The 23,011-nt window shown below is 46.2% G+C and overlaps 1 protein-coding gene across 1 annotated transcript in view; it reads right to left on the bottom strand.

Moving 5' to 3' along the window:
* BTBD9 (BTB domain containing 9) overlaps positions 1-23,011 on the bottom strand; it is a 702,660-nt gene that overhangs the window by 47,670 nt on the left and 631,979 nt on the right. The window contains exon 10 of the mRNA XM_085610241.1: positions 17,125-17,203. Coding sequence (XP_085466367.1) covers positions 17,125-17,203 — 79 coding nt within the window. The remainder of the gene's footprint in view (positions 1-17,124; positions 17,204-23,011) is intronic.

Raw genomic sequence — 23,011 nt, 5'->3', positions numbered from 1 at the left:
CTGTATTGCAACAGTACACTTTCCACTCGGGGGCCCATGGTAGCCTCTCGCGGCTTGATTACATCCTTGTCCCGGCGGCCCATGTAGGGAGGGTGGGGGAGGTGCGCCATTTGGCACGGGGTATCTCAGACCACTCCCCATTGTTGTTGCATTTCGATGTCTTCCCGAGGGGGGATGGCAGGGTGGCCCCGATTAATGCATGGTATTTGCGCGACCCCACCATTCGTGCCGACCTGATCAAATCCTTACAGCGCTATTTCGATGAGAATGTGGGGTCGGTCCCGTCTGCCATCTCCCTGTGGGAGGCTTTTAAGGTGGTTCTTAGAGGGGAGGCCCTCTCCTTTATTTCCAATGCCCGGCGGCGCGAGCGGGAGGAGGTGACCCGGGTTGAGGCCGAGATTGCAGAACTGGAGGGTGACCTGGGGAGCGGGGTAACAGACGCCAAGTTGCATGTGTTGCATTTAAAGCAGGCGGCCTATCGGGCCCTCGTCACGGAGGCAGCCAGGGGCCTCAGTAGAGAGCAGCAGGGGCGATTGTATGATGTGGGTGACAAGGCTGGCAAATTGATTGCGTGGTTGGATAAGAGGGAGAGAGCGAGCCGTGTGGTGCCTTTGATTGAGAGCGTGGATGGCGTGTGTGTCACCGAGCCGGAAGCCATTGTCTCCTGCTTCGCGGATTACTTCCGCGAAGTTTACTCCCCGGTTTCTCCCTGCTCGGAGGAAGATTCCCACGCCTTGCTTCGGGACATCGCACTGCCCTCCCTTACGGTGGAGGATAGGGACTCGCTGGACGCCCCTCCCACCTCGGACGAAATTGCCTTGGCTATTCGCTCGGTTGCATCCGGCAAGGCCATGGGCCCCAATGGTATTCCCATTGAGCTATACAAGCTACGCCCGGATGTGTTGGCGCCCCACCTGCGCGCGATGTTCCTTGCGGCCCACTCGCAGGGCTCCCTCCCGCTGGACCAGCGTCTGGCTACAATTGTGGTGATCCACAAGGAGGGGAAGCCCCGTGAACGAGTCACATCCTATAGGCCGATTTCGCTTTTGAACGCGGAGCCCAAAATCCTTGCCAAGGTGTTGGCCAACCGGTTGGTTGGAGTGGTGGGCGATTTGGTCCACCAAGACCAATCGGGCTTTATACCACACCGCAACACGGCGCTCAATCTGCGGCGCTTACACGGGGTGCTCGCGCGTGTCCCATTTTTGCGGGAGCCGGCCATCTTGGCGTCCTTGGACGCCACCATGGCGTTTGATACGCTTGAATGGCCATATATTTGGGCGATGCTGGCGAAGTTTGGGTTCGGCCCGGGTTTCGTCAGCTGGGTTAAATTGCTATATTCGGGCCCGTTGGCGCAGGTGGTGGTGAATGGGCGAGTATCGGCCCCATTCGCGCTGGGGCGGGGCACGCGACAGGGTTGTCCCCTGTCGCCTCTTCTGTTCGCCCTGGCCCTGGAGCCCCTGGCGGAGTGGCTGCGGTGGCACCCTTCTATCCGTGGCCTCCGCTGGACCCCCGAGCATGAGGACCGCGTGTCCCTCTATGCTGACGATATCCTTTTGTATCTCGCCTCCCCGCGCAAATCATTGATCGTCCTAGTTGATGTTTTGCGCTCCTTCGGTCGTAACTCAGGCCTGGTCATCAACTGGGCGAAATCCTGTGTCTATGTGCTTTCCGGGGAGGCTCCGGTCCTGCCACGGGACTGTCCGATCCAGATTGCCTTCCAGGGTTTCCGGTACCTGGGTATATATATTACTCTTGACCCGGAGGCCCGCTATGAGCGGAACTTGCTGCCCCCCCTCCAGCGTTTGAGGGAGGACGTGGTGCGCTGGCGGCGTCTGCCGCTCTCGCCGCTCGGCCGAGCGGCCTTATTTAAAATGATGTCCCTGCCGCGCTTCCTCTACGCCCTCCAGAATACCATGGACTTGGTCCCGGCACGTTACTTTCATGAGGTGGAGAGCCTCCAGCGGCGCCTGTTCTGGGACGGGAGGCCGCGTATTGCTCTGGCTAAACTGACGCTCCCGTGGTACGATGGAGGGGTCGCCCTTCCGGACATTAAACGGTATTACTGGGCCTCCCAACTAGCTGCAATTAATCATGGCCTTTACGGGCCCGCCCTGAATCCGGCATTTGAGATGGACAAGATGCTCCTACCCGGTGGCGATTACAATCGCGCGCTCTACTCTGGCGCGCCCGACTCCCGTCTGACGGGACCGACGCGTGTCATGGTGCGTGTCTGGCACGCGGCTAATGCAGCTATGGGGTGGAAGGACCGTTTGACCCGGGCGTCTCCGCTGTATGCATCTGAGAGGTTGGGCTCCCTGTGGACGTCGAAGGGCTTCGAGAAGTGGGACACGATCGGAATCAGCACGGTGGGAGATCTCTGGACGAGGGGGGGATTCAAAACTTTTGAGACGCTGCAGGCGGAGTTTCAGCTGCAGGGCAGTGAGTACTTTCGGTACCTACAGGTCCGCCATGCGCTGGGCTCCGTCTTCCCGGATGTTGCATCCATTCCGGAGTCTTCCCCCCTGGAGGACAGAGTGCTAGATGGCCATGTCCCGGACAGCACGATCTCCCTCATATACAAAAAATTGATTAACGATAGATCGTGCCTGCTGACTAGTCTCCGCGAGGCTTGGGTTGCCGACGGGCTGGAGCTGGACGACGAGGATTGGATTTCCGCGGTGGCCTCTCCGAAAGAGGTGGCCATCCCGGCTCGCCTTCGTTTCGTCCAGCTCAAGATCCTTCACCGGGTCTACGTGACGGGGCCAAGGCTTCTACGTATGGGTTTTGCAGGTGACGGAATGTGTAAGCGTGGCTGTGGCGCGTTGGCGACTTTCATGCATATACTGTGGGAGTGCCCGAAGGTGGAGCGATTCTGGCGTGGTGTGCATGGGGTTCTGCGAGTGGTTACGCGTGTCACGCTACTGCCTGAAGCGAGGAGATGCTTGCTGAATGTCTGGGAACCTAATGACTACTCGGTACCGCAGACGCGGTGGGTGACTCTGGGATACATGATAGCTAAGCGTGATATTGCTCAATTGTGGGGATCCCAGAGGCCCCCTGCGGTGTCGGCCTGGAAAGAGCATATGGATTGGTGTATGTTTCGTGAAAAGGTGGTGTATGTGGCGAGGGGTAAGCCTGGGGCGTGGATGAAACTCTGGGGCCCCTGGAACGCCTACCGCGGGGGTATTTGTGAGCCGCCGCTGCTACCGACTGCCTCGCCGGCTCCGTCTCCCTAGATGGCCCCCCTCCCTTGGCCGCGGGCGCGCGGTCCCCCAGTCCCTGATCTACTCCCGTCCCCCTCTTCAGAGTTTTGCTGCTGGTTTGGGTCCCCCACTTGTGGAGCACGTGTTGTCACTTTGGATCGAGGGTTGCCTTGCGGTTGTGGTTTGTTTATGTTGTTTTGCTTTAAGAAAATGGAACCGTACTGTGGGCCTGGAGCCGTGAGGCCTGCACCATTGATTACTCCTGTTTTCCTACTTTGCACCGCTGTGAGACTTTTTGCTGTATGCATGTAATATGTTTTTGATGCTCTAGCGGCCGGCCGTGTGGTTGTAGGCCCATACCTGTAACTTTTCAAACTGCAATAAACGGTTTCAAAAAAAAAAAAAAAAAAAAAAAAAAAATATCCTGTGAGATTCAATGTCCCATAATTCCTCCTCATTAAAGCCATGTTCCCTCCTGCACACAGGATAGCCCGGTTGCCTATTTCAATTGTACATTCCTGTTCTGAAGACCAAGAGATGACTGCCAGCTCTGTCCGATGGCTCTCTTTTACCCAACAGTAGTGTGTAGACTTGCTTCGTCCACCTGACCACTCAATCAGATTTCCTGTACGTGAGCCTTTATGATTAGATGGAAGCGCTAAGCCCTCTATTCTGTGGATGAGGAATTTCCTCTCTGAGGTGCAAATCCATCATTATGATGAGCTTTTGTAACTGTAGCAGAGAAATGAATGCAGCATGTGACACTTTATTGCCAAGAAAATGCTGAAAATATCTCACTGGTAAAATGAAATTCTGAGGTTTACAAGGGGAAATGAATTCCTAAAGTATCTTTGGCTTATCATAGCTTACACACATGACTGAAAATAACTTTAAATGTAGTGATGAATCAACTTCTCAGTGCCTGAACAGGATGACGGACAGACAAGGCAGGCCTCTACATAAACGGACGGACATTGTAAATGTGAAGTCCTTAATGAATGAAGTGTGATCCCACTGATGTGACCAAGCACAAACATTCTACCTATGATGGTGCTCAGGGTTTGAGTCATACATGGGTCATGCATGGACCACAAGAATATGAATATCATCCTACGAGATGACCAACTGTTCTGTGTCCATAATTAAACCTGGATGTATGATGGAAGGCGGGTCAAAAGCACACATTAAAGCAGACGGGGCAGCCAAATAGCCTTTAACTGGTGCAATTCCTAGGCTCTACTCGGAAAGAAACAGAGTGAACTGCAGGAAGTTGGAAAGATGGGATAGAAAAAATTAGGCCTTCCAACTTGCATCACTTAATACATTTGCTCCTGCAACGCGCATAAATAGATTTCATAGGATGTTTCCTGGTAGCCAAGATAAAATCCTCTAATTCAGCCAGAAGGCAAACAGATTGTTGCTGGAACTGCCCAATCTCTACATGTGGAACCGTAGCAGTTCAGGAACAATGTGCAGGTCGTGAAAATTCCCCTGCCACAGCAGGTCTACCCTGTGCGTGGCAAAAAAGGTGAAGAGTTTGTCTTCTTTCCCTAATCTGGATCAATTGTGCTTGATCCTGCCACACCTTATGCTGGACCTGTGATAGAATCAAATCTGTGGAAACATGTACAACAGGCCCTGAGGCCAGCTGATCCTGAAATCATTCCCCAGGGAACCATTCAAAGAGAATTATGTGACACATAGCTTAAGACATTTCCTATTCTGGCCTGTGACAAAGAGATCCACATTTGGACGTCCCAATCTGGACAAGAGCATCTCCTTTACATCTGGATTTAGTTCCCACTTGTGGTTCTCCAGTGAGAGGGACTGAGCATTCACTCTCATGTTGAGGGAACCTGCAAAGGGAGCTACTACAAGGGAAATTCCCTACTGTTGTACGTATTGTCACAAGCAAATTGCCTCCCAACACATTTTTCACTCTCACACCACTCTGCTGATATACTGGACAAGGGTGGTGTCAGAATCGGAATGATGATCCCCGATATAGAAAGAAGCAATACCTTCATGGGAAAATGGACGTTTTGCAGCTCCATCACTTTTAAGTGCAGATGCTGCTCCGATGAGGACCAAAGACCTCACACCATCCTTGCACTGAAATGGCCACCCGTGCCAAGCTAGCAGATATCTGTGAAAATGGAAGCCTGCGATTTCATAGGATTAAAAAGGGTGATTTACTAAACGGTTTGAATGTTCCATTCACCACTAAAGATCCAGATAAATTGACTGGAAAGACCCCGGCTTGAGATGCTCCCTTTTTTTTGGAGCTAATGTTTCCTCAGAAACCACTAAAGAGCCTTCTGGCATGTGGCACCAACAAGAAACACAAGTTCATGAGACTAAGATTGGGAGAGGATGTGGCCGAACGGGCTAGGGCAGTCGATCTCAGATCTGGGGAACCAGGTTCGAGTCTCAGCAATGACGCTCAACATCCTGTGATTCTGGGAAAATCACTTAAGCTCCCCATGCATAACAAACATGAATGGGTCCTTGTGTAACATTACTGGTGCTCATGAAAAGCGCTCCGATACCAGATACCTTCAGGTCAAGTTTGCGCTTTATAAAACTCTGGGAAGAAATAAAATAAGCAGATATAAGGCTTGCAGGGCCAGGATAAATGTCTAAGTCAACCTCTTAATTCTCTCCTGCATATCTGCCATCCTTTAATAAGTGCCAAGAGCCTTCATGGGGTAATGTCCAAAACAGCTTCTCTGACAATTGACCTCTGTGTCTCAGTGAAAAAGACTTAAGGGGATTGATAAACCAAAGTCTTGATGGAGAGTCACCCGATGCTGAATCTGTCCTTCTACTAAGAATAAAGTAAATGGCCAACAAGGGAATCATTTCTACATGATTCACTGGTTGGCCACTGATCTTTTTCTTAGTTGATACTCAAGCTCACAATGACTTATTAGGTTGCCCTTCTTCTTGACTTGCTGTTCTTCTACCAGCACCAGTGAACCAACTTCACCAGTTAGCTGTCCGAATGGTGAAACACCTGGGCGCCGGACATTGTAATTAAGGCACCACAACTGTTAGCACTTTTGTAAAAATGCATGGTGTGGTCTTAAGTCCAAATGGTAAGACTGTAAACTGATAGTGCTGTGATGGAACTGTGAATTTCAGCTAACATCAGTGGTCAGGGAGAACTATCAGAAAGAGTAGACGTCCTGGAGGTTTATGAATAGTTGCCAATCCCCCAAATTGATGGCCAATAGAACTTGGCTCAGGGAAAGCATCTAGAACTTTCCCTATTGAGTTCAAAGTTTCAAGAGGTCTCTTCCTGGAGGAAGCAGAAGAAACCAGAATAAAATCCCATGCCTCCTTCCTCTAGAGACACTCCCTATATGGCTCATTTGTTCAAAAGGAAGCAGATGTCCACCTCTAAAATCAAGGCATGTGCTGGAGAGCACATCCTAGAGGAGCAAGTGCAGTTTGGGGGGGAGAAAGAAAGTGTAGGGTGTAGCCCTTGTGGATTATTTGGTCGACCGAGTAATCTGTAGTGTATTGACATAGGATGTGTATCCCAATTGGTGGAAAAGTTGATGGCCCTCACCCCCCACTGGAAGATAGTGGCTTAAGAAGGTGAGTCAAGGACAAGTGTATTTGTTGGGTCATCAAGATCAGTTGAGAACATTGTCTCTGCCAGGATTGTTATGCCCAGGAATATCCTAGACATTTCCTGCACTGCTGGTGCAATGGCCTGTCTGGAGATACTAGGTTCTGTAGTTCTTGAAAAGTTCCAGGGAGGAGTGAACATTCTTACTGAATAGCCCCTCATCATCAAAAGGCATGTCCATGCAGGTTGCCTAGATATTTCTTGAGAGGCCAAAGGAAAGCATCCTTGTTTGGAGGCTGTGAAAAATAGGGTTGGCGGTTGAAGGGGGTATGAGCCCTTCTCAAGCCACAGCCACTACCCTGGTCAGGGTGAACCACAAAGAGTCACTAAATTAAACTGTTCTTAACCCTCTGATAACTTGGTACAAAAGCAGTCAGGCATAAATTAGAGGCAATGTGTAAAGTATTTATGCAGTGCTTAAAGAATAATAAAGTGAAAACAAACACATGAAAAATCCCACACCAATTTTGTGAAATAGAGTACATTTTAATAAATTGACACCAAAAAGACAACATTTGAGATAATCAATTTAAAAGATTTATATTTAGTATAGTACCTAAAAGCACCACTCGCGGTTATCTGTTCGGATGAGAACAGGTGAAAGTCACAAGTTCAGGCCAACCACGATGGAAAGCAAGCCAGATACACAGACCAGGTTAGTCCAGCTGAAAAAGTTACTTACTGGAGTCCAGTGAGAAGATTACCATTCGCGGGAGAGGAGGACGTGAGGAGCCGGGAGACATCATGGATGGTAGTCGCTGTAGCACAAAGAGCAAGCCAGCTTTCGTGGATGGTCGTCACTACAGCAGGAAGATCCTGTCTGGCGTCGTGGACATCCGTCGCTTTGCACTGGCAGTCACCGCTGGCTGTAAATGCTGTAGAGCGAAGTGCAGATCTCACGTCACTGGTGGTTGTTGTAGTGCTAAGAGTCCGGTTCACCAGGCTTAGCGTTGGTGGAAAACAGGCTCTTGCCGCAAACTGGCCAGTCCGCGGTCCCAAACACATCCGTCTTAGCGGAGGAGCCGCCACTAGGGGTGACCCTGCAAAGAGGGCCAAGTCCAACAGTGGTGTAGTGTGTCAGCTGTGTCTATGGATTGAACCATTGTGTCCAGTGGTCAAGCCGCTCTTTAGGAATTGTCTCAAAGTATCCAAGCTGTTGTTGTCCCACTCAAAAAATGACCCTATGTGGACTGACAGCCTGATGAATTACAAATTCCCACAGAGCGTGGACTTAGCAGCCCAAGAGGCAGTCACTGCTCGCTGGTTTGAAGGGCGAGGCTTCCAGAGGCACAGAACTTACAACTCATTAGATTCCAGTTTCTTAAACTCGAAATAGGAGCAGAGTGCTTAAAGTAACACAATGTTTGGATGCCTGTATTTGGAAGTTATAGAACTTTGGACAAAAATGTGCAACTTATATTTCTGATTTTAGATATTCATAATTTATGTCCTTTACATTTGCCATGGCTGGAATTTCCAAATTGTTTCTACATGCTTGTAGTTATGACCTACAAATATGTTATGTTTACTGACAAGCTTCCTTAATAAGTTAAAAAGAACAGATGTATGCATACGTCCTCCCAGTTCATGAGCTCCTTGGATAATGTCTTCATATGTGGGTCTCCCCACAAATGAAAGAATTATATTAGAAGATCAAGGTCTGAAGACTTTCAGATCAGGACATTACCTTGAGGGATCAAAAACAGGGGGACACCCCGATACAACACTCTCTAGGTGATGAGGTTAGGGCATTCCGTGGTGGGGAGGTAAACACATGATGACCATCATACTCAATATTCTATTCTGTTTTAGTGCTATCAATTTCCAGTCACCAAGAGTTTTTGGGGTGGGTGTGGAGGGTGGCGTGAGCTGGGCAGTTCAGAATCATTTCTTGTGTCTTCTTTAATTTCAATTTATTGCCTTATGTATCTGTTTTACTTTGCTTTTATTTGCTCACATGAGCCATGTTAGCTCAGTTGGAAATAAACCTGCAAAAATTAATAACATTTGTTTAAAAAAAAAAAATAATAATTAAACTGAGGGACACCCAGCTAAAGATGTAGAGGGGCTCAAAGATACTGTGTTGCCTTAGGAGATTCATGGAAGTAAGACCCACGTATGTGGGCAATAGCCAAGGAGTTTATGGCAAGGCGGCCCACACTTGAGGACATTAGTTTAAGGGATTAAGGACAGGGAAAATCACAGATGAAGGAACTACTCAAGGGCACTGTGGCTACAGAGACTTAGAAATGAGCATCAAAGGCAGAGAGAACAACAGGAAATTATTCAAAGAGATCAAAAACAGAGAGACACACAAATGATAGAACTAATCAAAGATATTAAAGGGAGGGAGAGTGACATGATGGAAGTACTCAATGAGAGAGGAGTAGAAAGATTAACAGGTGATGGCACTACTCATGGAGATCAGAGGCAGGGAGAGAGAAACAGGAGTGAACCACCATCATCAGGTTCAAGAGCAGAGAGGCAGAGAGAGAAATAGATGAGGACATTGCCCAAAGGAGCACAGAATGGAGATATTACCAATAGCAGGAATACTTCTAAAACAGAGGAGGTTTAGAAAAGGGATCTACAAAGATGAAAATGTTAATGGAGAAGATCAAGGGCAGATGAACAATAAACATCTGTCAAGGCGGGAGGGTCAATAGTTATTTGTAAAAAGATGCAATAGAATCTGTTCTTACTTCAGTGCAAGTGACTTCAGACTGGAAGCTGAGAGTTGAATTATTAGGGACACAGATAACATTTGATTTGTCTTATCCAACCGGCAATGAGCCATCCTTCAACCGTGAGAATTAACTGTACTAGAAGGAATACAAACTAGCAAATAAATGTTTAAATAATCACGTTGCTCAATATCATCTGCTAGAATATGGCATACTATTGACAGCATACTCTTTTAAGTCAATTAAATATTTACACTCCAAATCCATTTGCATGTTTCCAAAATAGTATATGCAATTTCAACATCATAAATGAAGAAAGCATCTTAATTTTCATTACTGCAATAGATGCTAAAATTAAGGTCATTCTCTGCATATGATTTAATGCACCTGAAGAGGTGCTGTTTGTTCGGCTGCACGGCTGAAGTAGGCCATTTCAAATTTAATTTTTTTAATAAAAAATGCTATTTGCGGGCAAACCCTATGAGGCTATGTTTCACATCCACATCCAGAGTTCATGAACTGCGAAAAGCGATACAGCAAGATAGTCGTGCTCTGCCTGCTCCCATCCCTGGCTGACTGTATATCTGAAGGCTGATGAGCTTACCGCTTAGGTGCCTCAATATTCGTCCACACGACTATCCCTATTTCAGCTAAACGATACAGCTCTTCATAAAATCGCTGAATATTTGCTTTGCCTCCAGTTGTGCATACATCCGCGATTAGATCTATATTTCATCTTCTGCTTTAAAATTATGCACCTCCAAAGGGAGCGTGATGAGACAGAGCTTTTAGAAAAGCGATAATAGACCAGAAAGACTGATAGCGCACTGGCATGGCCGCCGCCACCAGAAGCAGAGCTGTCACTCTCCTCCTTGGCAGGCTGACAACAAATTCATTGGCAATGTATAGAAAGTTCTGGGATGCATCCTCTTCATCAAAAATCGGATCTAAATTCAATTTTCTAGAAAGCTATGGTCACCGCTTTCCTAGTTTGTGCTCTCGTCCTCAGAGCGTGTGATAAAGCGATGAAATCAAAACAGATGTTGTGCGGGGACAAGTGTTAATAGCTGGGATATCGCAGTAAAACCACAATTTTCAACAAGCCGTTCTCCCAAAGAAACATAACTCAATGGAAGCCAACAGCTCCACAATGGAGACAACGTGGACTCAACCTTCCCAGGAGGTATACTTCAAGCTCCGATGTCCAAGCTACTTCCATCACGTTTCTTCCATCATTAATCTCTCCTGATGTCCTGAACTGGTGATATATTCTGCTGTTAAATATTTCCTTGTCTGGAGAACACAGAGTGCTGGTTGACTGGTGCTGAGAATCCCTGAAGGGAAGCATGCGATGTCCTTTTGTGTCAGTATTGACTGGACTGGAGAAGCAGCAAAAAGGAATTCTGGGCACTTCGCAGGAGGATGCGCAGATTAACATGGATTCTCTCTCTGCATCCTCTAGTTAAATTACCAGGAATTCATACAAAAAGAGGTCGTAAATCAAAGACAGTCAATGAGACAAAGTAAACGGATGCAAAATCATGAGTTCCCACTATGCTGCCATATAGAAGAGCACTATAAGAAAAGCGGGTACCACTACGCTGGCACATATAGGAGCATCACAGGGACAGCTGAGTTACCACAATGTTCCATATAAAGGAGCAGTGTAGGAAAGAGGCGAGTTCTCACTATGCTGCCATTATAAGAGCACCATAGGAACAGCTGGTTTTCCCAACATGCTGACATTTATAGGGGCATCATAAGAACAGCTGGTTCCACTATGCAGGCACATATAGGAGCACCATAGGCATAGCGGAGTCCCCACTATGCTGCTGTATACAAAGACACCATAGGAACACTTGAGTTCCCACTATTCTTCCATATATAAGAGCACTATAAGGACAGCGACTTCCACTGCGCTACTATATGTAGGAGCACCATGGCGACAGCTGAGTTCCCACTATGCTGCCATATACAGGCAGCTCTTCCTATACACGTTCTACTCATTGTATGTTGACATCAGTCGGCAATGCTTTAGGTGCGAAGCTTCCTCCTCTACACTTCCGTGACCTTTAATTACAACTTACGAGAGAATTCTGGGGCCTGTTCACTAACAGGATGTAATATGAACTTGTAAATTAAATGCTACTGGTGGGTCTGCAGCACTGATGGTGCTCCCACTTGAGTAACTTTAAATATGTCTCGGGTCTGCCACTGCAACCTGTGTGTGCAGTTTTAAACTGCCATTTCAACCTCACAAAATAAATCTTATGTCAGGCCCAAACCGTTCTTTTTAATACATATGTCACCCAGAGGGGAGGCCCTGGACAGTCCAGAGGACAGGGTGCATTATATTTAAAAAGTTGGACATGTATATTTAAGTTTCACACATCCTGGCAGTGAAAAACTCTTACATTTCTTTTTCACTACTACAAGGCCTACCTCTTTCATAGGGATAACATTCGAGTAACCTTATTATGTTTATTAATTTGTAACTTCCAAATGGGAACAGGTACCCAGTTCATATTTGGTATCTTTGGAATTGTGAGTTGGGCTTCCTGTATTCCTCCTGCACAGTCGCATACAACAGAGAGCTTAGGTGTACTTGGATGCGACATCAATGACCGGTTAGGAGGGCGGAACTGAGCCAGACTCTACTTAAACTTGATTAGGCCTTTTCCTGGATCAACATAAAGGGCTGAATACCCCCTCTAGTTAGCCTGGAGCCAGGGGAGGCAAGAACACTGTGCACTTCAAAGGGAAAACTCTAGAAGCTTTACCCACTTCAAATGAGGCACCTGGTTTAAATCCTGGACTTCAGACACCAACTCTTCAGCACATTTCTGGACCTGGAGAGACTCTCACAGGAAGAAGAACTGCTGTTCTGATGAAAGGACTGCTGCCCTGCTGGATTACTGCCTTGCTGGACTGCTGCCTTGCTAGCCCGAGCTCCCCCAGCCTGAGTCAGAGGGGTTTGGACCCGCATCTGAAGCAGGACTCCCAGAGCAACTACAAGGGCTAGTCTGCTGGCCTTCTGTTTAGAGCCACAGGGACATAACAGGCTCCCAACCACCCGCACCAGTGCTCAGATCCAGCTGGAGCAAGCCTCTGACTCCCCAAGTGGTGATCTCCAGGTTCTGGACCCCTGGTGTGCACTCAGAGAGGCTGAATTGAAGTTTTTGGGTTCTTTTGTGAACGCGATCTGGCCAGTTGGCGCCAAAGCCCTGTAACTCGCACAGACCACCAATGCAAAGTTCTGTCAACCTGACTCTTCGTGCTATAGCATCTGTCGCTCGTGGGGTTCAACATTACAAAGCTCCAGCCTGTTCGCTCGTGATGACAACAGGATGTTTGCGCTTCTTTCATGACTGTTTATGACGCCAGGCCTGCTCTTCACACTACATCATTGACTGTCAACAACGTTTCTCTGCTCCTTGGGGGCCTCTCCACCGTAAAAGGGACTATTTGTGCTGGATTGAGATGGTAATATTTCAGTGGGTCTCTATATCCAACTTCCACTCCAACGCAGTTGGCATGAACTTGTGACTTTCTCCCGGTCTTGCACGACCAGGCAGCCGCGAGTGGCGTTTTTGGGATTTTTGGCGCTATTTTTACTTAAATCTTTAAAATTGCGTATCTACGGTTCTACTGATTTGATTTTTGATGTGTTGGTCTTGAGTTATTCATTAAATTTTGTTTTATGTTTCTAAATTAGTGTGGGGTTTATCTTGTGATGTTTTGTACTGCGAAATACTTTATGCATTGCCTCTAATTCAAGCTTGACAGCCCTGTGTCAAGCTACTAGAGGATTGAGCACAGGTTAATTTGGGATTTGCTTGTGCCTCACCCTGACAAGGACTGAGGTTGCTGCTTAAGTAGGGCCCCACCCTCTCCAACCTCAACCAGTAACCCAATTTCTCACAAGCAGCATGTGCTGGATGTTAGCCACTGTGTTCTGGACACTGCTACAGCTGTTTTTCCTAGAAGGAATTCTCAATGACCAGCCACAGAGCACTGCTTGACATTGTTAGCACCCCGATAGGCATTACAGGTGCGTGGCGAGTGGTAACTTGCTTTCTCAACTTGTCAGAGTCGGGGCTTTCTGGCCTCCACTGGCTCCCGTGCCCTCGGTACGACACAGGGCAGACACAGTTTCTATAGCTTTTAAATCAGATCCAACCTGTGACTGCCACTGTCGATGGTTGAGATTTTACAAACCTCAAAACAAAAGTGTTTCATGTAAAAAACAAACTAGATAACCAAATATTTTTTTTATTGAATGCCTCTGTGATAGTTCTTGTCTAATCACTATTACAGATTGAATAATTGATTGATTCCAGGATAGATTCACGACCTATCAATAATGGCATAGTTTTTTTTGCAATCTTGCTACAGACAGGTTCCGCTGTCTGTCACAGAGAGAACTGTATGCAATACTACAATGAGCTTTGGGTCAACCCCTTGCTCATGACTGGATGGCTTTCTTGTGCATCTCAGTTGCATGCTTTTAATCCAATATCTTTCCTCTCTATTCTTGTCTTTGGGCCAGTCCAGGAGTGTGTCTTCTTTCCCTCTTTTTTGATTAGATGAGTTATACTCTTTCACTGCTGATGACATAAAACTATTTTTTTTTCACATTTCATTTCTTATTTCAGCTCCCTATGGGAGGACGTGTCCAGCTCCTTCCAGGGCTCTGGGCACTTAGAGGGAGTTTACATTCTTTACCTAGTTCTCAGAACATTCCCCACCTTGTCTCTCCCTTATGCATCGTGCATTCAATGCAACCTCTTCTGCCGCTCTCTTCCCTCCTCTCACTTGAGGAAGACCTTGAGCACCCCGCTGGTCTCCTTGAGGATGAGCCCGGAGATGCGATGGACTCCTTCAGGATGTGGCAGGTACCAGATGGTTGGCTTGGTGATGACTTCGATGTTGTCCTATAGTACTATCATGTGCTTGCTGACACTCATTTTCCCAATCTTTTCTCACTCCGCCATGGCCCCTTTCTGCTCTTACTGCCACTACTGACCTTACCATTGCCATTTGCTTTTAAAATGAGCCAGCACTCGCAAATCCAGAAGTGGAAACCAGCCATCTTGAAAGTCTACTTCTTCTCATTTCAAGATCCCCACCGTATTGCATAACACAACAGCCATCTTGAAGGATAGAAACGTTTTCCTACTTTCAGGATGGCCATCTCATTGCTTGACAAAATGAAGCAGTCTTCTTAAAAGCATAACAACCGTACTTTTTCATACTTTTGATATGGTTGCTGTGTCACACCACATTGCGCATCCATCTTGATGTTTAAGAAACAGACTTTCAAGACAGTCAGTCGACACGCCAGACAGCGAACACCTAACACTGTTTTTTTTAAATGAAACGTACGAAATCGAATCCAATTTAACATCCATACTCACTCAGTAACACTGATGAAGAACCTTAACATGTCTACAATATACATCTTTGAACAAGATGTGGAAAAGGGTTTGTGGTTTGATTTTACAAACACACTAAACTTCGGCTTTCTAGCAAAAAGGCTACAAGCAGAAATGGTGTAAAAGTCTAATGATTAGACGCCTCTGGCGGGACATACGAGGCATCCAAGAGTGCTGAAGAGTAAGTGGAACATTTAGTTCTGCCCAGTCATCAGTTTACTCTCTAACTATATGTTGTCATTTAGGTGTCTTAGAAATGTATAATAAGTCATTTATTTTTCTTTCATAAGGTTCACTGTCCCACAGTGTCTGCTGTAAAGTAAATTCCTGTCTGTAGAGACCAGCTGAGGCTACAACACGGCAAAGGAGCTCGCTCCGAAAAGCAGTGGCAAAAGCACATGACTGTGACGAAGTGGAAATAATGAATTAATACAATGATATCAGTATTTAAATGAACGTGTTACTTTGAAATATATTTTAATAAATTACAAGCACAGTAAGTCAGTGGGACCAGAACATCCAGGACCCTGAAAGGTCACGCAACCTGTGGCTACAGGATGCCTAAATACACTCTAGCTCTGTAGAAGGCTGTGCTTCATGAGTGGAAGGACCTGCCATTTACTGAATATTCCTTCCAGCAATTAACAGAGCGATTCTAGTGGGTCTAATGGTCAGAAAAGAAGGGTGAAGGGGTATAGGTGACAGGTACACGCCGAGGGAGGGATTGCAGGATCAAACTTAATGGAAGTAGAAGGTGAGATTCATGTGCATTTGGGGGAGTGGGGGGCTAACATTAAAAGCGGGCAGCGGATCTCCCCACTAGACAACCGTACTTGTAAGAACTGTAATGATGTACCATATGGTTCAGTGGTGCCGCCCGGCCTCCGGGATGTGGGCAATACGGCTGTGTATGCTGCACGGATAAATGGCTAAGGGGGGAGAGAAACCTGCATTAATGATATTTACGATATATTTGGTCCTGCAATAAAAATGGTTTGACAAAAAAAAATAGGTGACAGGTACACATAGTTCGTAAAGCAAATGCCTGGACTAGAGCTTTCTATAGAGCCCACATTACAGGACAGAACTCTCCTCCCCCGGCCGGAAGGACCAACGCATGCTTGTGTTCTGATCCCTTGTGGGGCAAACAAACAAAGAGTCCATCAAAAGGCCATTAGGCAGGATCGGATGGAGAGAATGATTTGAGATTTCTGAAAGGTCCTAATGTTTACCATGAAAATAAGATACTCATGTTTATAGGACTACGAGTCAGGCTGTAAACAACGGAGCTCGAATGGCATTGGCTTTACAGGCCTGCCAACTCACACGGTATGCCATTGGTCACACAATACCAGCTTCTTCACCGGTCACCTGAAGACCAGCCGATAACACATGACGAATAGAAGGTGAGCAGGAGACCACTCCATACAGTAGGCTTCCCGCTTAATTGTGGAGGCTCAGCACCTCCATAACATACATTACAGGATTTGCAACTTCCCCAGGACACGGGATGCGGTTTCAAAAGCCTATTTTATGTATGTTGGGGAGGGAGAAGACACTGCTCAAGCCCTACCGCCTCCAGGCCCAACTTTCTCTCTCACATGGTCGAAAGTTATCGTGCTTGGCAGGTCTGGCTTAAGATTATCCCATGTTTTCATTTAATTGATCATTACTATGATTTGGTTTTCTTTTTGTGTGACTTGCGAGTTCAGCAGTGAACACATTCCTCCTTCCCAGATGAATGTAGAGGCATAAACCATACGCCACCCAACTTCAGTTATTCCAGGCACACAAAGTAAGTCTGAACAGGACACAGTAGGTTGGGCGTGTTAATGGCTTCAGCCAAACTCCAGCATCCAATTAAGGGAGGGGACTTCAATTTTCCTGAGGTACTGGTAGGTTAGCACTCAGCCAAAATCTCACATTGTTTAGTCTATTAGTTAACTGGCTTGGTGTGAGGTCAACACACCCAGCAGGGTACACATTATGAGGTAGGCAGCTTGTATGGCTGCACCAGCCAGTGTAAGAAAGACCAGAGACACGCTTCATGTCTCCTTCCTTGAACCCGCCCTGAAGGCTGAGGGTCGAGTATGCGTCACTCTAGTGTATCATGCTGAGGCCCCGGCATATGATTTAAACATAGTTGAATCTTTACCACATACCTCATTTGCTGTGTTGTTGGTCCCAACAATCCTGATGAACGATGAGGGTTTTCTGTCAAAACTGACTGTCTGCCAAGATCTACAAAAAAGACACAAAGAGTTTCAGAACTACAAAGAAATGGCGATGAATTAAAAAACAAACACGTTTTGTGACCAGATGTAGAAATAGTCGTACCACTTCTAACTTTAAACAATGCTTCGTATTTGTAAAGAGTAAAGGTAGTATAATAAAACAAGTTTAGACTATTACCACAATTCTGTGAATGTTTGAATTACTCACAGGTGATTTTCAGTACTCAGATTTTCTCTTTTGATTAATACTAGATGTGACCTGCCTGGAAAAACATCATTTTGTTCTGCTGCAATGCTAAAAATACAGAAGGTACCTGCCCTGAGGCCATCTCTTCTTGGAATAGTCATAAAGAGAAACTAAGTCCCCACCAGATCTAAAGTAACTGCAAAATACCACTCAACTCAGACTTGGATGCTAGAGAGACAGATCTACAGTCCTATCTAAATGAAGATATACCTAAGAAATAACAAACACCATGTTCACTAACCAAGAAACCCAAATAACTCAAAAATGCTGGAAGCACATTTCTTTTGGGATTGCAAAATGAAATAAACTGCCCTAAATATCAAGGACAGAAAATAGAAGAGCTGTCCTGTAGTCCTTGAGCCACAGATTGTGTCTACAGAGCAACACCAGAAGTTGGACTACCTTGCAAGCTTCCAAACAGGAAACAGCCATAGGACCTGTGGGATCTACTCTCAACAGAGGACTAGCTGCTTCTGCCTGGTGACCATGCACCTTAACCTGCTAGAAGTAGACGATGAGCCTTCAGGTCACATCTAACAGCTGTAAAACAACAGGGTCTCACTTTTGGTCAAAAAGGCCGCAGACTAGTAGAGGTAAGTGACATCCTGGTGATGGAGAAGTGTGCCAGCATAGTGAAGAAAAGGGAACTTATAACACAATCTCTTGATCCTGATGGGAGACAGAACTCAATTTCATCAACAGTCCTGGAACCAATGGGGGCCTGGGTAGATTCTCAAATCTGGGGGTCTAGAAAAAGAGAGACCCCAACTCCCACTGCCTGCAAGTTGACATAAAGGCCACTGAAATAAAATCTTGAGAAAATAAAGATGTACTTCCTCTAATGGTTTCCAAAGAGCCACCAGTTCCTGTTATTGGGAGAACAAGTTACTTCTGACCCTGTCCAAATAAATCGACCCAAGGTTGCTTTGCAGTACACCCAGTAGCTAATGTGTGAATGGAAAAAAATAAGGTGCTTTAAATCGGATTACAATATCTCTCTATCACAGTAAGTGAATCAGATAAAAGTTGTGAGCCTTCATCCTTTCACTTACACTATGGGATCTGAATGTCCAGGACAACCCCATGAAGAGTGTAACTGAGTTTAGACGTGACAGTTGGCTGCAGGGCACCTAACTCGAACCACAGACATTCTGAACACTGCATTTACAAGTTACTACGGCTAAGGAGGCCCTAATGCATGGTCAAGATATATGATGTTACCACGAGTGGTGGGGTTTTTCTGGGTGCAGCCAGATAAGATAGGCGTCAGGTGTCCGTGAACGATTATTAGCTTTAGAGCTGAAGCCCTATGGGTCTGTCTGGCCTGCTGCAAACTAAGATATCAGTCATGTGGTCTGCCAATGAGGACAAGTTTTAGAGCCTAGGCCCTGCTAAAGCAAGTGCCCACACCAAACCAACGGAGAAGCAATGGCGTACGAAGACTGCCATGGCCCCTCATGCAATTTCGAACAGTAGGCAACCCAATTCTGCTGCTGGATAGTAAACACTATCAATAACACGGTGCAGAGGGGCCCTCACAGCTCTACGACTGCACCTGCTACCCTACTGATCACTATGCCCCAGAGACGGATGTCAGATGAGCAAGGCACTGAGTACAAGTGTTTCAGGAGAACAGAAGAGTCTTTGTTACACTACACGCCCTGGTCACACACGTCAAATGCTTTCCACACCCCTCTGCTAATGGTTTACTGTGGACCCTCCATGTTGGATTAGTGCGATGCAGTTGCTGGGCGGCGCATACGCTAGCGTCAGAGAACACAAGGTGCGCTGGTCAAGGGAAGACATGCATCTTGTGTTCCTTCTTGCAAAACAAATACAACTACTAAAATGACATGGAAAAAGAGGGATGCGAAGGAACACTGAAGGTGAACGTCTCCAAGAAAGGACACCCTGTAACAGAGACACCTGCCTAGGAAAAGGCCGGCATGGGCCAGCCACCGCAGAGCTTCGAGCCACCCCTTAAATGAAGGAGTCAATCCTTCACCGTGAGGTCATTACTTTCTCCGAATGCACTTGAGTTCTGCTACATAGAAACGAAAACAGCTTAAGTTACAGTGTAATTCTGACCCCACTAATGGTCTGTAATAAGAAAGGTAGTTTGATGCTACACCGTAATAACTTAATTGCTAGAGTTCAAAGGTCATTCATAGCACCATTAAGTTGCCACAACACTGGCCTCTGCTTCCTGGGGGCAGGTAGGTGAAGGTGGACTAGGGCTGAAACAATGGCAAGAGACAGGCAAAACTTGTGTATATTTGGGGGTGGCTGTGTGTGGTGCTATGAACTGCTGAGTGCTTAATTAATAGACACTAATATAACTTATTAGCAGCCTCTCTGAAATGTTTAGAAAGCGCGGTTCTCATTCCACGGAAAATTCTGAAGAATGCTTTATTTCCACAGTACTGGACACATACACACTACACGAGGCCAGTTGTGCAGAACTATTCCAACACAATGTCAGTGAAGCCCAGCATTTAGAACATTTAGAGTCACCTATGATCAGCAGCCATCTTGTACGGTGCACTGCGGGGAGTTATGCCACTACGGTCTATAATGGATCCACTAAACATGTAACCAGTGTACTGTCCATCCTCAAAGACGCGCCTGGCAGCCTCTATACGACTCGCCGAAGTCCCCTGTCTAGAAATATCCTGATTAATTACACTGGGGACGTCACATCCCGTATATATTAGCAAAGTATTAGAAAAAATATTTCTATTGCCCATTCGAAGATGCAAGCACGCTACTAGAATGTGCAATAACCAATAATGCCACAAACGAACCATCCTGTATTGCAGAAATGCAGAACTATTGACGTTTCATGTAGAAGGAATATTGTATTTTTTTTAGCCGAAAAAGAGAATTTATAAACGCAATAATTACAGACAAGTTACAACAGGTAATAAATTAGAAGAACCCGAAACTAACATTTCTGCTTAACACAAACCTTTTTAAGAAACTTCCAATTCCTCTTGAAATATTAATTTTAGACACACAAAATAACAAGCATTAGCAAAGCCAATATAACCCGGCTTTAGGACCTATTGGCTTTGACAAAGGTGTCAAGCGATGCTGTCCAGACTCTCCAATGCTGTGCAGCATGGCTCAAAAGGAGGGACACAACAAGCCTATGATGCAGCTGGGCGCGTTGTTTTGGAGGCACACACACCATGCATGTCTACAAAATAACAAAACTGCATGTTTTTTTCTGTTTATTTACTGATCCTAGTTGGATCAGAGCAACATGGAGCACAGGGGTGAGAGAGCAATGTGGGAGACGCACAAGGGTGAGAAAGCAATGCTGGGGCAGAAGTACACAACAGTGGGCACAATACCGAATGTAATAGGGGAGAGGCACATGGGCGAAAGAGCAACATGTTACATGAGAGTGGAAGAGAAGTATAGAAGGGAGACTGAGGAAAACACATGCACTCTCATTGAGTGCTTACCCAAAATGAAAAAAGTGCCTGAAAATTAAGCAAAGTAAGGATAAAAGAAATAAGGCAATGCTCCAGGGGAGGGACAAACACAAGAAGGAGGAGGAGGAAAGCCCACACAAGCTAATGAATAAAAAGCAAGTGAAAGTGACAATAAAACCAACCAATGGTAAGCAGTGGGCGGGCTCTAAGTCCACTTTAAGCTGACAATAGGGCTGTTCACACACAGACAGCTCGCGCTTTCTGGTCGGCGAGACCTAAAAAGGCCACTGCCTTTGTGAGCATCACAACCGGATATATATATATATATATATATATATATATATATATATATATATATATATATAAGAAAAGAGTTCTAAAGCGCTTCCTCTGCAGAGATTTCAAAAAGAGTTGGAATGTTACTAATATTCAATGGATGAATTTACATATCTATATAGAAGCAGCATAACAAGCCCCAATCTGGCTATCAGTAACAAACAACAAGTTCACTTATCTGACACAAAATTTAAATACCCGTCACAGTCGGCCCACATTTGGCTAAGTGAGTGCAGTACATTTATAGTGCGTTTTTAATCTAAAATAATATAGCTAAAGCCACAGGTTAAGGAACACATTTGCCTCTAAGATCCTGGAGTGTCTCCTTCACACTTTTTGTACATAGGTTTGGTGTGCAAGCACAACCAGTATGAAGGTCATTTATATGGCAGCAGAATATACTACGAAGAAAAAGGACTAGGGACACGACCTGAATGTCATGTTCAGAACAACATTGCACAAGCACGACACGACAACTATCAGAAAATAGGGGTCGAGTAGCCATGTTTCCTGCTACCTATATTTTGGTGAACAAATAACAGCAGCACTTAGGTACTACATGTACAATGTAGGAGAAAAAATACAAACCTTACGGGTCCCTAAATAATGAGACGTTAGAGAGCAAAGTTGATAAAGTGAGAGCCAAATAAGGAATACTATAGGCGAAGTGTTATTTCAGTGGTTGTATGTATGGGTGTATATGGTATTTATATTGCAGGAACCTAGGCGAAAGGCAGTGGAGCGCTGTACAAAGTCCAAGGCAAAGACACAGTCGACGTGTGATTGGAAGAGTCGCTTGTTTTTAGGAGCGAAAGTGGCCAGTTGCTGCGTCATGATGTTGTTTTCTTTAAAATGGTGTGCCTTCAGCTCTCTCCTAAATGGAAGCATGCTTGGGTCCTCCTGGTGGATATGGGGATGCTGTTCTAGATCCAGGTGCACAGATGGAGAAGGACTGTTACCTTATTTTTTGTTTTTGGCACCTCTTCGTCTCCAGTCATGTCCTGGCTGCAGGTGTGCTGAGACTCACCGCGGATGGTGTGTTTGTTAGCCAGATAGCTAGGGCTGCCAGTTGTGATGGCTTTGTAGACGATGGGGCTGCCAGTTGTGATGGCTTTGTAGACGATGCAGCTGATTTTGTAGATGATGCAGGCTGGCTAGGGGAGGAGTTAGTAGATCCTCCATTAGGGTGGAGGTGAGTTGGTCATATTTCTACAGGACCTTGAGTCATGCTGCTGCATGTAGGATGCCCTAAATGGGGGCCAGTGTGGAGTCTGGGAAGTTGTGTGGAGTCTGGGAAGCAGTGTGGAGTCTGGGAAGCAGTGAAGGGTCTGGGAAGCAGTGAAGGGTCTGGGAAGCAGTGAAGGGTCTGGGAAGCAGTGAAGGGTCTGGGAAGCAGTGAAGGGTCTGGGAAGCAGTGAAGGGTCTGGGAAGCAGTGAAGGGCCTTTGAAGCAGTGAAGGGTCTGGGAAGCAGTGAAGGGTCTGGGAAGCAGTGAAGAGTCTGGGAAGCAGTGAAGAGTCTGGGAAGCAGTGAAGAGTCTGGGAAGCAGTGAAGAGTCTGGGAAGCAGTGAAGAGTCTGGGAAGCAGTGAAGAGTCTCGGAAGCAGTGAAGAGTCTGGCATACAGTGGAGCAGGGCTGCTTCACTATCCAGATGTGAGAGTACGAGGGCTTGAACAACAGTTCTGGAGTTGCTTTTTCAGAGAGGAGTAGATTGCACTTTCATTAGCAGAGAGACCTGGTACCAGGACACCTTCACCTTCTTTGTAAAGTGCTCCTTGATGGCAAGGTGGGTG

Source organism: Triturus cristatus, chromosome 6, assembly GCF_964204655.1.
Source record: "Triturus cristatus chromosome 6, aTriCri1.1, whole genome shotgun sequence".
NCBI classification, from domain to species: domain Eukaryota; kingdom Metazoa; phylum Chordata; class Amphibia; order Caudata; family Salamandridae; genus Triturus; species Triturus cristatus.
Note: the sequence above shows the minus strand (reverse complement) of the source record. Positions and strands in the feature narration are given on the sequence as shown.